At 39.9% G+C, this 17,074-nt stretch overlaps 1 protein-coding gene across 1 annotated transcript in view; it reads left to right on the top strand.

The window, feature by feature from the left end:
- The window catches only part of LOC149221122 (CO(2)-response secreted protease-like), an 18,676-nt gene extending 1,602 nt beyond the window's left edge, over positions 1-17,074 (top strand). The window contains exon 5 of the mRNA XM_089387329.1: positions 17,014-17,074. Coding sequence (XP_089243455.1) covers positions 17,014-17,074 — 61 coding nt within the window. The remainder of the gene's footprint in view (positions 1-17,013) is intronic.

The raw sequence follows: 17,074 nt of genomic DNA, 5'->3' as shown, positions 1-17,074 counted from the left end.
TGAAGCACAATAGTGCAACTTCAGTCTTTAAGTCAGGTACAAAACTTTACGACCCTTTCCAAAACAATGAAAGGGTCTATAAATACTTAATTAATCTACCTATCTATAAAACAGAAATCCTACTTAATTGGTATCAATAAATCTTGTTCCTATTTTCTTCAGCGATCTGGCAGTCGGCGGCATGATTCATCAAGTAGGCTTCTTGCCTTTAAATCTGAGCTGACTTATCGCAAGCATTCGCTCCACTTCAGGTGGTTTGTTGAGGCGCGAGCTGAGCTGGGCGGCATAGGTGGCATCCTGAATATCGAGGATAATATATCAGATTGCATCCGTAAGGCACTTGAGGGCGACTCTTTGTGTGTGTGGCTTTACCAAGAAGAACCAATAGGTGTCCCAGGTTAAACTGTTAATCCCAGCGATTAATCTCCCCTTTTCTTCTAGATCTGGATAACATGATTTCTCCAACATTTTCATTGTTGTCAACTTTCCTAGTGTGCATTGGGAAATCATGTTTGATAAGTAGAGAGTGTTATTGACCAATTCAATTAAATTGCTAGAAGTTGATTTACATCTTGAAACCGCCCTCTCTGAATTCATTAACCGGGACTTCCATTCTGTGAAGAGTATATCTTTGTGTGATTCTAAGATCCTGGGTAAATTGGCCGCTTGTCCTTGGTGAGAATCTTTCCAGTCGAGAAATGCAGCTATCGTCTCTTCAGCTTGATCCAATTCAGTCCTGGCCTTGTCTACTTGCTTACTTATAGAGGCTGTTAATTCACATAGTGGCTCTGCCTGGGCTATTTGTTGACACAGAAGCTTAATTTGGGATATTAATGCAGTATTTATTTGTAATGCTTCTGCTCTAAATTCGGCCACTTGTGGAACGCCCTTTGTTTTCTCGAGCTGTGATGATAATTGAGCAATTTGCTCATCTTTTGTTTTCACCATTTGCTCGTTCGCTGCCTTCAATTGTGCCAATGCCTCTGATAATTCTTTCTGCTTCTGGATTGCGCTTTGGTCGATCCTTTGTTTTTCTGCCTGCAATTGTTGAGTTAGTTGACTGTTCACTTGCTGTTGCGTCAACAATTGCTGCTCTGCCTGCTCCGCTTTCTGCTTTGCTTCACTTAGCTGTGCCTGTAATGAGAAAATCTCCTGATCCTTTGTTTTTAGTAAAAGGCTTACCTCTGATGCCTTATCTATTGTCGCTGCCGAATAAGCTCCTGCATACTGTGACAGTTTTGTCAGGTCATCGGAGGGGTCAAATTCCTCCTTCCAAACCACATTGCCCGTGATAGTTTGCTCTGGAAAAAGGGAAGGTTGATCAGTCCTTCTTCTTTTCCTTTGTCGTTTAACCACCGCTTTATGCCTTGGGCTGTAGAAGACATCCAGGGGAGGAATATCTTCTACCTACAGAATGATTTGGTCGGAGGGGTCCTTTGGTATTATCTCTACCTCTTTAGAAATGGGTGGGCCACTGGTTCCACTTAGAACCTGTGGTGAAGTGATATCTTGTGTGTCCGTTACCTTTGAGGTGTCTGTGTCCTTTGAACATTCCAAACCATTGATAATGGAATCAAATTGCTTCCATTCCTGGAGCAATTTAGGGTCAATATGAGTATCCACATTAACATCAATGGTGGTTTGTTTTTCCTTTTCAGCTTGGGTCTCCTTCCACACTTCCTCTTGCTCTCTTCTCTGCTTTTCCTCCTGTTCTTTCTTCTGATTTTCCTCCTGTGGCTTCTCTTGTTCTTTCGTTATAACTGGAGGTTCCTTTGACTGTTGCCGATCAGGCTCGCTTGATGATGTTGCTGGGGTTGTCGCTAGTAGATCTAGAGGCAGAGTTTGCAACCTCTGTTCTCTAAGTTTATTAAATTCTGTTAACCCTTCATCATTATATTTCATTTTGGCCAATGCTTTAACCTGCATTATTGTCTCAGCTAAAGAGAACAGGTCGTCAAACATATCTTCTTTATGATCAAATTTTGTCAATTTGGCCTGTTCTAGTGCATTATAGGCAACTTTGTTTGGATCAAACTGCCTATTTGGGAGAGTCACCAGAGTTAATGATTTAATCTTCGTGGCTTCCTTTTCTGCATGTTTGAGATCATGCAGAGTATAGACACCACATCTCAAGGGAAAAGAGGGCCAGTCTTGCTTCTTATTTTTCTTGAGAGTCTGTGTAACACTCTCATCCATAATCTGGTAAGAGATTTCTCTTGACAACAGTTTATCTGGTATGTATAAAGGGAGAACATGAGGTTCGGCTTGGCTACCGAATACTCTTATATAAGTGAATTTCTCCTCTCCAAACCATCTCCCTACTGCTGTTAAATCAATCCCAGCTTGGTACGAAATCTTGGGAATGGGTTTATCAAAAATAGAATAATAAATAGGCACCATAAAGTCATTACAGACTTGGTACAGATGGTGCTTGTAATAGGATTTCCATAATTTCTGATGGTATATGTGGATAGCCGTGGGGTCTTGTGGCGTCCACCTCCAGCCGAGCACGGGAAATTCAGAATTGAAATACAATGTATCTAGAATATATGCACTGTAATAGAATGGGGGAATTATCCTTTCAAAGATGCGAGTCTTATTTCTAAACTTAAGAACAGCTTTGGCTAGTTTATCTGAGAGAATAGTGGCTCAATCCATTATTATACTGTTGCATGCAGCTTTCATTAAAGGGACCATTTCTATAGTGAAATTAGAAGAGTCATGCAATCCCCACAATCTACACATCATAATTCCAGCGTAGCAATAAGGAGAATCCAGGGAATCAACTGAGTACTTACCGGAAGACTCATGTTTGTGCTTTGCCGGATTTTGTCTCCAATCCCGGATGGGTTCGGATTCAACTTCGTTCTCGTTTGAGAATTTTTCCAGGAACGCCTTATTGTATATCTTCTCTGGCTCAAGCAAATGATACATTTGCCTCAAATCATCAGCTTTGAACGACCCGAAAATCCTCCCGTCTCTGGTGCTGAAGGTTCTATCCAGGATTGGGATTTCTTCAATTGCCCACCGCACTACATCTGTGTATGGGAGAATTTTTTCCCTAGCTGCTATGCGGTGAAGGAAGGAGTCAGCTAAGTCCTTAAGAGTACCCTCAGATTTCCGAGTAGAATCTGCAGTAGCTTCTACTGTTGTCACTTTACGTTCTTCGATTTCGATCAAGTTGTAGGTACTCTGCCAAGTAGTTCTGTCGAGACCAGAGCATGTGGTATCCGCAATCAATCCTTTCTTTTTGTCAGCGACAGTTTGTCCTGCAGCTGGCGCAGCGGAAGCGCCTGTAGCCTTCTTGGATTACTTCCCCATTTTGCTTGAGCTTTCTCCTTTGGATGAATTCTGCACAGAGGCGAAAATAAACGTAACACGGAGAATTGGCAATGAAAACTTCAAAGTGATGAGATATATTGACTCATGCGTGATAAGGGATTAGCTTTTAAAATGGGCACAGATACAATCCATGGGAGGATTTGAGGACTTATGATTACATTAAATGGCCGTTTAAAACCTGCCAATCTTTAAATGCCCATTATATCTTTAATCGGCCGAATGATTCATTTAAGCGTGCTGTAGATGTTTTGGCGGTTGAGCGCAGGTGAATCATTGTTGGACGGATCAAGCCTTTAATATGAATAAATCATGATATCCCTTTATTCCAACGGTTTTTTGAAATTTACGCTTTATCGCAATCGGCGATCGGGGCAAGCTTAAACCCTTTATATTGACATCTTTTGAAAATCCCGATTGCCGATAGCGATATCGCATCGCATCGGGAGTATTGGCATCATATGAGACATATATAATATATCGGCGATCGCCGATCGCCGATATCGCATCGCATCGGGGCCAATGGCATGGGGGCACTTTAAAAAATGCATAGAGTATTGCCGATAGCCGATAGCGATATCGCATCGGCGGGGACCAATGTGCCACTCATTTATGTACCTTATGTCATTGCGATATGCGATCTTGCGATCGCTTTATCGCAATGATAAAGATTTATTTATTCAAGCAAAATGGGATTTTCCGAAAAGGGTTTTATAATGTTTTCATTTGGTTTTCGGACCTTTTTTAAATAATGCAATATTGATACCAATCAAACTCTAAAGGGACCCATTTCATGTGATAATTTTGTGAATAAAATGATAAGAAATGGGGGGTTGTTGTAGAGCACAACAGATACTCAACACACAGATGATGCATATTTAATATGATGATACGAGCTTTCTTATCCTACAAATGCACACATAAACAATGAACCTAACATTGTATATATAAACATAAAGTATTGAGCAACATTTGTAGTTCATTCATAAGATAGAAATACACTTATCTATTCCACTTATTTACTGTTGGAAACTAAAGAAGGGACTACCACTCTCCACCCAACCATAGGAATAACTACATTGCCAATTTCTTGCAGTTGGCCACCGCTAAACCAAATCCAATGTCTAAAAAATGCTTCACTCAGGGTATTACACCAAAGGTAAATTTAGGGCAAAGGTTCAAGGCCAGTCTCCTTCAAATGTTGGGAAACATGGGTGTCACCTCTCAAGATTGGATTCAGGGTTTCATACATAGCAAGTATAACCACTAAGGCTTGCATAGAACAAACAAAGACCCCTTCCCTTCTCCTATGGTCCCTCATTGATCCTCTCTCTTCCAATGCTTCACATGAACAATGCAATCACACAACATAGTTCTTCTCTGCGATGCAACTCAAGTGGAGGGATTCTCCCAATGGTTTCCCTAGCTATCACTAGTCAAACATGAACTGAATAATCCAGTTTTCACATATTAATTATAGGATTACAGGGTTCTCAATTGTCTAGGTTACATAATGATTTGAGGTCTCTCTTTATCATTATCAATACTCTTTGGCTTACAAAATTTCTCCAAATTTACCACCTTCCCCACGAGTGTTTGCTTCATGAAAAGGGGTTTGGGGTTTCCCTTCTCGGGTTGTAGAGTCAACCCAACACTGCCATGAGGTACACAACCCTTGCCTGGGAAACTATAGTACCTATTTCCCCATTCCTCATATCTGACTAGGAAGTTGATAGCCCATCTAGCACATTAGGGGTCTGGACATTAAATTCTAGGAGGATTAGAAAAGTTCATAATCTCCCTCATAGGGTTCCTAAAGAAGTTATTCTTCTAGAGATCAAGATCCATATAGGCATGTCCTCATCTTCAACTTCAATAGTTTTTAATCTAAATCATCAAAAATATTTACATAAAACAGTATGGCCATATAACCATGTTGGTTCTCTAACATTATCATCCTTTAATTACATTACAAAACTTGTGGGATTAGAAAAATGGATATTTCTCCTACAATGCATCCTTGAATTGCTAAATATCTTACAAAATGCATTGCACAATTGTGTAACTAAACAAATGGCATTGAGCTAATATTTTAATTAAATTGTGTTCTTGTATAAGTTCGAATCAATGATATCAGAGTGGTCTGCTCTTTCTCTGTTTTTCTTTGCATGTCCCCAATGAGGTCAAGGTATAAGGAGGTAGGGGTTGAATTGGTTGAACCTTTGCAAGACCAGCCTCACAAACCTGACGACCTCCCATGACAGAAGAAAAAAAGACAAGGGAGAAGGATATCCTTTCAAAATATTGCTCGAGAAAGCCCTCAAGTGACAGAGGAACACAATGATGGATAAATTTTCCCAAATCCTTTGGCGGCTACCCATAGATGACGCATCTTCATCTAGCAGACACTCTGGAGGTGCCACTCCCTATAAGGTACAAGTCAACTTTGACATGTTCCCATATTTGAAGGCTAGATAGATGCAAACGTCATGGATAGATGGTTAAATATGTTGGAAGCATGATTTTCGGTTCATGACTTTTCCAATCGGGAAAATATTACTTTTTCACTCCTTAAAGCCACCCCCCATGTCAAGGACCCGTGGGAAACCTACTTTGAATAGAGGGATGAGAGTGAACCCTCACTGTTTTCAACCACACCCACTTGGAATTCTTTCCAAGACACCATCAAGGAACAATATTACCCCGTGGGGAGCTATGCGGACAAGTACATACAATGGATGATGTTGCAGCAACAAAGGGATCAAGATGTGCATGATATGAAAAATATTTTCCATACGCTATGCACAAAGTTGGGTATCAAAGATTCAGCAAAAAACTTGATGCTCAAGTACTATAGTTGCTTGCATAAATACATTCAAGAGGAAATGGAGCTCTTATAGATCTCCTCGCTTGGTGTAGAATATCAATTTGCTGCCAATATTGAGCAGAAATCTAAATAGAAGTAGTGAGACTTTAGATTTGCGAATCGGAAGTAAGGGAAAGGCTCCCCTAAACCGCAAAACAAAGGAAAAAGATAAGGCAAGGTGACCTAGAATAACCTGCTGAAGCCGCAAGCAAAGAAAAACATCGCAAGATAAAGAAGGACATAGGGAAAGGGTGTGATTTACATAAGAGCATCACTCACAACACAAGTGAGTGTCGAACCAAGCAGTCACGGTGGCTAAGATGAAGGCTTTTGAATCAGATGCATGTTCTAATTCTGAGTCAAAACATGACAAAGGGAATGAAAAAGGGAAGCAAATTATTGATGCAGAGCCTAATGCCACCATTGCCACCACTAAGATCTAGAATATTGATCCCAAAGATCCAGAGGAGGGGGAGCGACTCTTCCACTCACAAGTACGGGTGAAGGGTTCTTTGCTGCATTTCATTGTCGACAGGGCAAGCCAAAAGAACCACATATTAGCATAGGTCATGAAGCAGTTGGGCCTATTGACCACACCACACCCATAGTCATACACCATTGGGTGGCTTCACCAAGTAAAATATCTCTGCTTTAGCCATCAGTGCCACCTTCCCTGTAGCATCAAGCCATTCACAAATGAGGTACTATGTGATGTTGGTCCTCTTGAAGTTTGTGATGTATTATTAGTCCAACCATACTTCTGGAAGCATCATGTTGTGTATGAGTCTAGGTTTCACACTGTTGTTATTTCTTTGGGAAATAAATTATACAGGATACCAGAGTTACACCACCTACTGCCATCTCTTTGATCTGTGCAAATAAATGAAGCAATATAATTTCCCAGACCAGGAAATTCATCTTCCTTAATATTTTCCCCCAGGGTAAGAATAATACTATGGCCACATCCACAGCCTTTAGACAAGGCTCCTCCATACGACAACAACAAATGGACAAGGTCGTGGAGGAGTACAACAACATTTTCACCTCACCCACACGGGTACCATTGCACTATTAGGTCAAGCACTCCATTGATCTAACCCCGGGTGTGCAACTATCCAACAGGATGATCTACCGACGCTCTGTTATGAACAATGATGAAATTAAGAGGTAGATTCAGGATCTGTTGCAAAAAGGGCACATCAGGCCAACTTCATCACCCTGTGGGGGCCCGATCATGTTGGTACAAAAGAAATACGACACTTGGAGACTCTATATTAACTATCTAGTGCTAAATAAGATCATTGTCTGGAATAGGTATCCAATCCCACAGATTGATGGCCTTCTAGACCAACTCAAGGTGGCCAAATATTTCAACAAGATTTATTTGAATTTCGGTTATCACGAGGTGCAAATCAAACCCTTTGATGTGTGGAAGACCACCTTCAAATCCAAGGAGATCCTTTTTGAATGGATGGTCATGCCTTTTGGGTTGATGAATTCCCCCACAACCTTCATGAGGTTGATGGACGACATATTGTGAACCTTCACCAAATCATTCATGGTAGTGTATTTGGATGACATATTGATCTTCATCTAGAGTTGGGAAGCACACCTACACCATATTCGACAGGTCCTCCAAACCCTACGACAACAAAAGTTGTGTGTCAATTTTGAGAAATTAACTTTTGGTATGACCCAAGTACAATATCTGGGGTGAATCATTTATGTGTGGGGTGTGCATGTGGACCCAACCAAGATACAAGTTGTTCGAGATTAGCCAGCCCCAACCACTCTAACAGAGCTATGCAGCTTTCTGGGACTTGCCAATTTCTACCGCAAGTTCATGTTGAGTTTCTCTCATATCACTTGGCCTTTGAGTCAATTCACCAAAGGCGGAGAGAAAGAAAAGTTCTTCTAGTCGAAATCCCAACAAAAGGAATTTTCCAAGTTGAAGCATTACCTATGCTTTGCACTAGTGCTCACATTACCAGAGCTACAACAACCATTTGAGATTGAGACAGATGCCTTTTACTATGATATCGGGGAAATTCTTATTTAGGTGGGGCATCCAATGGAATATCATAGTGAGACACTTTCAGACATAACCCAAAAATATCCTACCTATGACAAAGAGATGTATTCTGTTGTGTGGGCCTACTGATAATGGAAGCATTACATTATGGGGAAGGAAAGAATCATCCACATAGACCATCGACCCCTACAGTTCATACAGACACAAGGAAAGTTGCAAAACGATCGCCATAAAAAATGGTCCACATATCAACAACAGTTCCATTTGAACATCAAGTATAATAAGGTCAACACCAATAATTTTGCAAACTATCTCAGCCAACCACTAGATATGGCACTGACCACTGTGCTCGAATCTTGTGGACATGAGACTTCAGGGTGGCCGCATTTTTACAAGAGTGATCTAGAACTCAACAACACATACTAGATGCTCCTGAAGGCAAGTAAGTTCCATAGTTTCACCTCCAGGGCACACCGTTATGCCACATGGGACACTTCTGTGTTCATTCAAGCGACCATGCCAAGATGATTTCGAAGGCGCAATACACTTGGGTCGCTGGACATTTCGGGGTAGAGAAAAAAATGACAGTGCTGCATAAGTATTTTTATTGGTCGAACCTTCGAAAGGATGTGGGGAAGTACATCAGATCCTGCATTGCTTGCATCATTGCCAAACTGACAACTAAGAAGCAGCTCCTATATAATCCTCTCCTAATCCTAGTCGGCCTTCGGAATCCATCTCCATGGATTACATGTTAGGCCTTCCTTCTACTAAGCATGGAAATGACTACATTTTCATGGTCATTGACATATTCTCTAAGATGGCAATTCTGGCGGCCTGCAAGAAGAGTATCACAACAGAAGCCACTGCTAAGATATTCTTTAAACGAATGTGGGTACACTTTGGGATCCCAAATTCCATTATCTTAGATCGGGACAGCAGGTTCCTGAGTACATTTTAGTTAAGCCTCTATTCGATGTTGAATGCGAAGTTCACTAAGTCCATGACCTTCCACACAAAAATTGATGCCAAACAAAGGTCATCGATAGGATGATCGTGCACATTATGCACATGTAAAACTCAAAGCATTCATGCACATGGGATGAAAACCTTCTCTATGTCCAACACAATTACAACAGAGCTATCCATAGCTCAACTGATCATAACCCCTTTCAGGTGGGGTTGGGATTCCAGCCCCTATGTCCCATTGATGTAGCCATACCATTTGCAGCTGCTCAAGAATATTCAACTCATGTCCAACCTAAAGCTGATAAGGCTAAGAACTTCATTGAGCACATTCAAAAGATTTTCTAGCGATTCCATGACATATTGGATAGATCCAACATCAAGTGCAAGAAGCGTCATGATCAACATCAGGTGCCACACAAGTTCCAGGTGGGTGGCAAAGTCTAGTTACATTTACAAAAGGAGCATCTCGCTGGGCCATACCACAAGATTCGCCTGCTCTGATATGGGTAATACATCGTCACCAAGGCTATAGGGGAAAATTATTTCAAGCTCAATGTTCCACCATTCCTTGACTTGCACCCAATATTTATTATGGATCGATTACAACTATGATTTCCCCCATTGTTGGACACATCCGACATTGCTGAGAATCTAATACCAACATAGCTCAACGCAAGCTGCATCAAATAGGCCACAACTGACAGGATCATGGACACACAGATAAAGAACACTTTCCAGGATAGGATCCCTCTATATCGAGTTTTCAAAGTAGGTCAACTCCTTCACCAGGGCAAGTGGTTCACCAAGGACCAAATTCAACATAAATTTCCTCACATCATGGAGGCTCTTCACACAATGGGGACCATTTGTTCCTAAGGGAGGAGGAATGATCTAGGTGGATATTGATGAGCACCTTCCTATTCCACCTAGACCTCCATTCAATTTCATCAGTTTCCTTGATTATTACAACATTTACTATTTTTAGCAGTTTTTTGAGCCCTAAACATTGGAGCTATTTTGACCCCCTAAACGATGATTTTTTGAGGTCCATAGCAAAACTGTAGTCAGAGGAAGTTCTGCAAAAATCCTATAGTACTCGGAGAGATCTTTCCAATGAGGTATCGTACATGTAAAACTAAGATGATATGACCAAGTTCGACCCCGGGAAGTTGGCTGCCCAACTAACCCCAACAGGGTGCACAAACTCTTGGCCTTCCATCTCTTTGTTGAAAATAGCAACAAGAAATGTTAAAAATAGAACCCAGAAATTCCAATTTAATTTGTCCTTGAATTAAATTGAGAATTAAATTGTAATTATTTTCTCATAGCAACTTGCAAATAGTTAATTAATTTAATTAACTTAATTAGCTTAGGAATTTCAAGTTGGAAGTCTTTTTGTAGTCATGTATATGTTCTCCCTAAGTTTTAGGGGTCGAGGGTGAGTTTATTTGAGTTGTAATTAGATTAACCCAATTTACAGAGTTATGGTTAGTTAAATTAGTTCTAATTGTTTGTGGAACTAATAGAGGACTAATAGTGAGTTGGTGCACTAGTGCATCCACAAGTGTTACTCCATTTAACTGAATATTGTCTCATGAGAAAATCATGCATGTCAGTTCAAAGAAAGACCCAATTGAGAATAGAGTGTAGGGACAGTGTACTATCAGTTGTATGATTTACTGAGTTGTAAATATCATGCATGCAATTAGAGAAGGACCTATGTTTGGATTGCATAATTTTGGAAGCATGAATTCCCTTTAAATACGGGCTATTCATCCTCGGAATTGCACAAGGAAATATAGGCTTGGAAGGAAGTGAAAATTGGTTAAGTGTTGGATAATAACAGGCTTGTGAGGTAGAGAGTTAAGAATACTTGTGCGGAATTGTTCTAGTGAGAACAAGCTTTGTATCTTCACTCTTATTTATGATGTAATGAAATACAGATAGGCAAGGTTTTGAGCAGTGGCTTTCCCTAGGAAAACTTATTGTGTTACGTGCAATTGATTTATCTTCTTCTTGTTCATATTGTTTTCATCGATCTATTGGCTTCCACTGGTTGAAAGTAGAAGTAGATTCTTGTCCTGTGATTTAGCAAATTTCATGAGCTTGTAAATCTATAGGAAATTCTACATGGTATCGGAGATGAATTCAATATAATAAAGGAGATTTAGAAGTTTTGAGTTTTGGGATAGAGGTGAAATTCAAATTTGCAACACATACTTCAGGATAGGTAGATGGCATTCTACGATTTGCAGCTCGAGTATGCCTTGGATGGTAGCCCAAATTACATAGCCTGGAAGGAAAATATAGAGGATAATGGCTTGAAGCAATTCATTGATCAAGAAATTCCTAAGCCACCAGCATCAGATGAAAAATATCTGGCCTAACGGAAGAAGTGTGTGGGAAGGGCGAGGAAGATAATCCTTGAGAGAGTTCAAGACCACACTGTCTCGAGTCTTCATGGGAAGGAGACTCTGTATTGCTATGTGGAAAGCAATGATAGACCTTTTCCAAAACAACAGTGACCATAGAAAGTTGGCACTGAAAGATAAACTTCGAAATATCAATATGGAGGCGGGTGACTCAATTCCAAATTACTTGACCAAGTTCACTCATTGTTGAGATGAGCTTGGAAGTGTTGGAATCATTGTTGCCGAGGATGATATGGTGAGCCTATCTCTTCTAGGACTTACCAAGAGTTGGAATAGTTATCAGGACTCTGTCAATGGGAGGGAGAAGTTGCCAGATTGGCAACGACTGTGGTTGGATTTGGCACAAGAGGAGTTTCTACGCAACACTAGAGATGGGACCTTTTCCAAGGAAGTGGAAGAGGAATTTTCCTTAGTGAGTAAGGAAAAGAAGGCTAAGGGAAAGAAGTCCCAAGGCGAGGCGAGCATAAAGAAGATGGACTTATCGAAAGTCAAGTGTTTTCACTATCACGAACATGGGCACTATGCCAAGAATTTCCCACAGAATAAAGCAAGGAAGAAGGAGCTTGCAGTGGCTATAGTAGGTGAAGCACTAGCTTCACAATTCGTACTTGATCTTACCCTCATTGCATGCATGACCAATACTCTCATGGGAGGCATGTGGTATCTTGATAGCAGTTCCTCGTTCCATATGACAGGGAACAAAGATCTCTCTAGTGATTTTGAGGAGAAAGACCTCAAGAAAAGCAAAGAGTTTGGAGATGACAGGAGGTATAGAGCTACCGAGATCGGTACGGTTACTTTTTAGAGGGAGTTTGGCTCCCCTCTCAAGATCACAGATGTGATGTATGTTCTAGGACTAAAGAAGAATCTTGTTTCAGTCGTGGTATTGGAAGACTGTGGTTATGATGTGATTTTTAGTAAGTGAAAGGTTTTCCTTAAACACATTGCTGCGGGACAAGTGAAACAGATCGGTGCATGGGTCAAGAACTTGTATGCTCTTGAGGTACAATATGCATGCAAAGCCTTGAGGAGCAAGGAAAAGGTTAGAGACTTGGTGGTTGAGAGGGAGATCAAATTACCTCTCAACATGCAGCCCCAAAAGAAGCCTTAGAAGTAGCTTCAGGAAATTGTGGAGTAGACAAAATTGGAGAAGTTGAGAGGAGACTGAGTGGAGAGATCCACTCAAGTAGAGAAGAACCAGTCTTAAACAATTATGGAGAAACCACAATTGGAGAAGCAGACAGGAGACTGAGTGGAGAGATCCACTCATGCAGAGACCTCCAGTAGGGGGAAATTTTAAGTCGAGTGGGAAGAGGGAGGACATGCAGCCATACCTCTAGGTGTGAGGTGCGGTGATGTGAAGTGACAGTCCCAAGAGGGTTGAAATTAGGAAGGGTCCATTGAGAGGCTTTATCTCATGGATCTTACCTTGCTACGGGAGCCCAAAGTACATAGTAGCGAGAGGAATCAATGGTGATTGATGCAATCAAAGATTAGAGTGACAGAGGTTAGAGTAGTCAGATATTGAAGAGCGCAGAGAAGGTTTGACAACAGTGCAGAAAGGTAGAGTGAGTTGTAATTGGATTAACTCAGTGTATTGAGTTATGGTTAGTTAAATTAGTTCTAACTGTTTGTGGAACTAATAGAGGACTAACAATTAGTTGGTGCATTGGGGCTTCCACAAGTGTTACTCTAGTTAACTGAAGATTCCCTCATTATAAACTCATGCATGTCAGTTTAGAGAAAGACCCAGTTGAGACCTAAAGTGTAGGGACAGTGTACTATCAGTTGTATGATTTACTGAATTGCAAATATCATGCATGCAATCAGAGAAGGACCTATGTTTGGATTGTGCAATTTTGGAAGCATGAATTCCCTTTAAATAATGGCTATTCATCTTAGGAATTGCGCAAGGAAATAAGGGCTTGGTAGGCAGTGGAAATTGGCCAAGTTTTGGCTATAGTGGGCTTGTGAGGTAGAGAGTTAAGCATACTTGTGTGGAATTGTTCTAGTGAGAACAAGCTTTGTATATTAACTCATATTTATGATTTAATGCAATACAGATAGGTAGGGTCTAGAGAAGTGGCTTTCCCCAGGAAAACTTATTGTGTTATGTGCCATTGATTTATCGTCTTCTTGTTCATATTGTTTTCATCGATCTATTGGCTTCCACTGGTCGAAAGTAGAAGTAGATTCTTGTCATGTGCTTTAGTAAATTGAATGAGCTTGTGAATCTATAATAAATTCTACACTCTTGGGTTTAGGGTTTTGGTTGTTTAGGGTTTCCATTTGTTGTTCGATAATAAAAAGGCCCTTGAGCCTCATTGTAACACAGTTCAGAGGCATGTAGCCTCCACATCTCTTCCCAGAGATAAGATACCATCTTTCAAGCTAGTTTATTTCAATTCTGCGCTTGTAAGCATCTTTCAGTTCTTTGATGTTAATGAAATGAAGATTTATTTATGTTGCATCTCTGTGTTTATGTGTGTATATATATATATATATATATATATATATATATATATATATATATATATATATATATATATATATATATATATATATATATAGATATATATAGATATGTATATATATATATATATATATATATATATATATATACTGTTTCATTCTTGTATAAGTTCAGATCACTCTCTATTAGAACGTCTGAAGGAACTGGAGGCAAAGAAGAGGCACATTTTAGAGATCGAAGAAACTATCCAAAGTCTCAAGTGCAGGGATTTATCGCTTTGAGAAGGTGATAGAAATACTCATTTCTTTCACCATTTTGCGAATCATAGGAGAAAAATCAATGCAATTTGGAATATTAAAAAAAATAATGAGGAGTTAGTTCATTCTACAGAGGAGATTAAGAGAGAAGAAGTCTCACAATTTGAGAATTTCTACAACGCCCGAGAAGGAGTTAACATCGTTGATCAGATATGGGGATCAGAAGACTATCCTTCCATGTTTAACGACGAATCAAATGAGGCTCTTTTTTGCCCTGTAACTCTAGAGGAGATACTATGGGTCTTGAATTCATTAGCGAAGGACAAATATCCAGGCCTGAACTGTTGGACAATGGAAATTTTCATACATTTTTTTGATTTGATGGGACAATACCTCCTGGATTTGGTTGAAAAATATCAGCTGTCTGGACAGATTTCAGGGGCCATAAACTCTACCTTCCTAGCTCTAATTCTGAAAAAATATGACCCTTCCTCCTTCCTAGATTTCAAGCCAATTTCACTATGTAATATCATTTACAAATTAATTTCCAAGGTCATAGCGGAGCACATAAAGAAAACCCTCTCAAAACTCATTTCCTGGGAGAAATTTGGCTTCCAGCACAATCGTTTCATTCATGATTCTATTGCAATGACTTAGAAATGTATTCACACCATTCACACCAAGATTATGGCGGCAGTAGTTATGAAGGTGGATTTATAGAAGGCGCATGATTGTGTAGACTTGTCTTTCTTGTGCCTTATTTTGACAAAAAGTGGGCTCGTTGTGCACAATGTGGATTGGATAATGACATGTGTTTCTTTGGTGTGGTTCGTTGTTCTAATTAATGGATATCCATCAAGTTTTTTTGGGCGGAAAGGGGATTGAGAGAGGGTTGTTCTCTTTCACTTTTGCTCTTCATTCTGGTAATGGACGATCTAAGTCTGAAAATTAATGAGGAAAAGGCCTTGGGTATTTTCAGTGGTCTCAGATTGGCTAAATGGATTAATGTTTCAAATTTGTTTCTTGTCTAACGATATTCTTACCTTTGGGATGGTTCCCATATCACATCAGATAGTACTAAATTACATTTTTATACGATATGGAGAGGCATTTGGGTTGGAGGCTAATAGTAGTAAATCAATGCTTATGTTTTCAAATGGCGACCAGGAGGAGATAGATTTCATTGCAGGTATTTTTGGTGTTGGATTCAAACCATTGGTCAAGGGTTTCACTTACATTGGAATGAGACTAAAGCCAAATAATTATAGGTCGGTGGACTGGTTTTGGCTTCTAGAAAATTTTCAAAATAGATTACATGGTTGGACTCATAGGTGGCTTTCACTAGGAGGGAGAATTACCCTCATACAGGTAGTTCTACAACAATTTTTTGTATATTGGTCTCACATTTTTGCACTCGCCTCATCTATTATTAGCAACATCTGAAGTATCCTCTCTCGCTTCTTATGGTTGAGCACTGGTGAGATGCAAAAATATCAATTGATTAAATGGGAATCGATCATCGTCCCCAAACAATTTGGGGGCTAGGGCATTATGGATTCAAGAGTCTTTGGTTGGGATCTATTGATTAAATATCTATGGAGGGATCTATTTGGTGATGGATTATGGAGGAATATTATTTGTGCGAGATATTTGAAAAGGAAAGATGCCACTAACTGGTTCAGAGAGGGAAATATTGGCATTAAATCTATATCTTACATTTGGTTGAGTTTTCACAAGGTAAAATTTTGGCTTCTACAAAGGCTTAAATGGTATTGCGGCAAAGGAAATCACATTTTGATTAGGATCGATCAATTCTTAGGTGTCAATACAACTTCAAAACTCTCGGAGGATACAATAAACAGTCAACATGCCAGGGGGTAGATTTTCTTGGAATAGGTCATTTGGCATTGGAGTGGATGGTATCCAATTTGGAAACAACCAGCACAAATAGGCCTAGATGGTAAAAAAGCAACTGAATGGAATTGCTTTGTGCAATATCTTAAACAGTCGAGACTTTATAGAGAGGAGAAGGGGGACATTCTCACCTGGGGAGGAAAACTTCACCAAGGAGTTGTAGCAATCGTGGACAGATACGGGTATATCATGTGCAAAATTTTTTCATTAACAATTCCATGCTGGTTTCAAAAAGTTTGGAAGTGGAGAGTCCCCCTGAAGATAATACTCTTCACTTGGTTGGCTTGGCACATTAAAATTTTGACTTGGGAGAACCTCTACAAGAGGCGATTCCATGGTCTAGGATGGTGCCCTTTATGCCAGGAGTCAATTGAAGTAGGTATTCATCTTTTCCTTGCATTCCTGACTACTTCACAAATAAGGCATAGGATTCTCCAACTCTATCATATTCCTTTTAGATAATTTCACTCGCTAGAACTATGCCTTGGTTAGTGGGTCATGAGAGGGGGCCAACATAAATCAGTCCCTTTGTTCTTGTTCTGGGAAGTCTGACGAACAAGGAACCTTTGAATATTTTATGGTATTCTATTAGTGTTCAAAAAATATGCTACAACATTGGGACATGGATGGACACTCAATTGGAAAGAACCTTGACCATAAAATATTTTATGTTTCGTAATATTTCCCCTAATATTCAATTTCCTGTAGGTTTTTTTGATGGAGTGGCACAGGGAAATTTCTGTGGCTGTGGGGCATGGCTCGGAATTTGCAATAGAACACATTTCAAATTAA

Source organism: Pinus tabuliformis, chromosome Q (assembly GCF_031772625.1).
Source record: "Pinus tabuliformis cultivar Carrire ecotype Pingquan chromosome Q, CPIR1, whole genome shotgun sequence".
Lineage (NCBI taxonomy): Eukaryota > Viridiplantae > Streptophyta > Pinopsida > Pinales > Pinaceae > Pinus > Pinus tabuliformis.
Note: the sequence above shows the minus strand (reverse complement) of the source record. Positions and strands in the feature narration are given on the sequence as shown.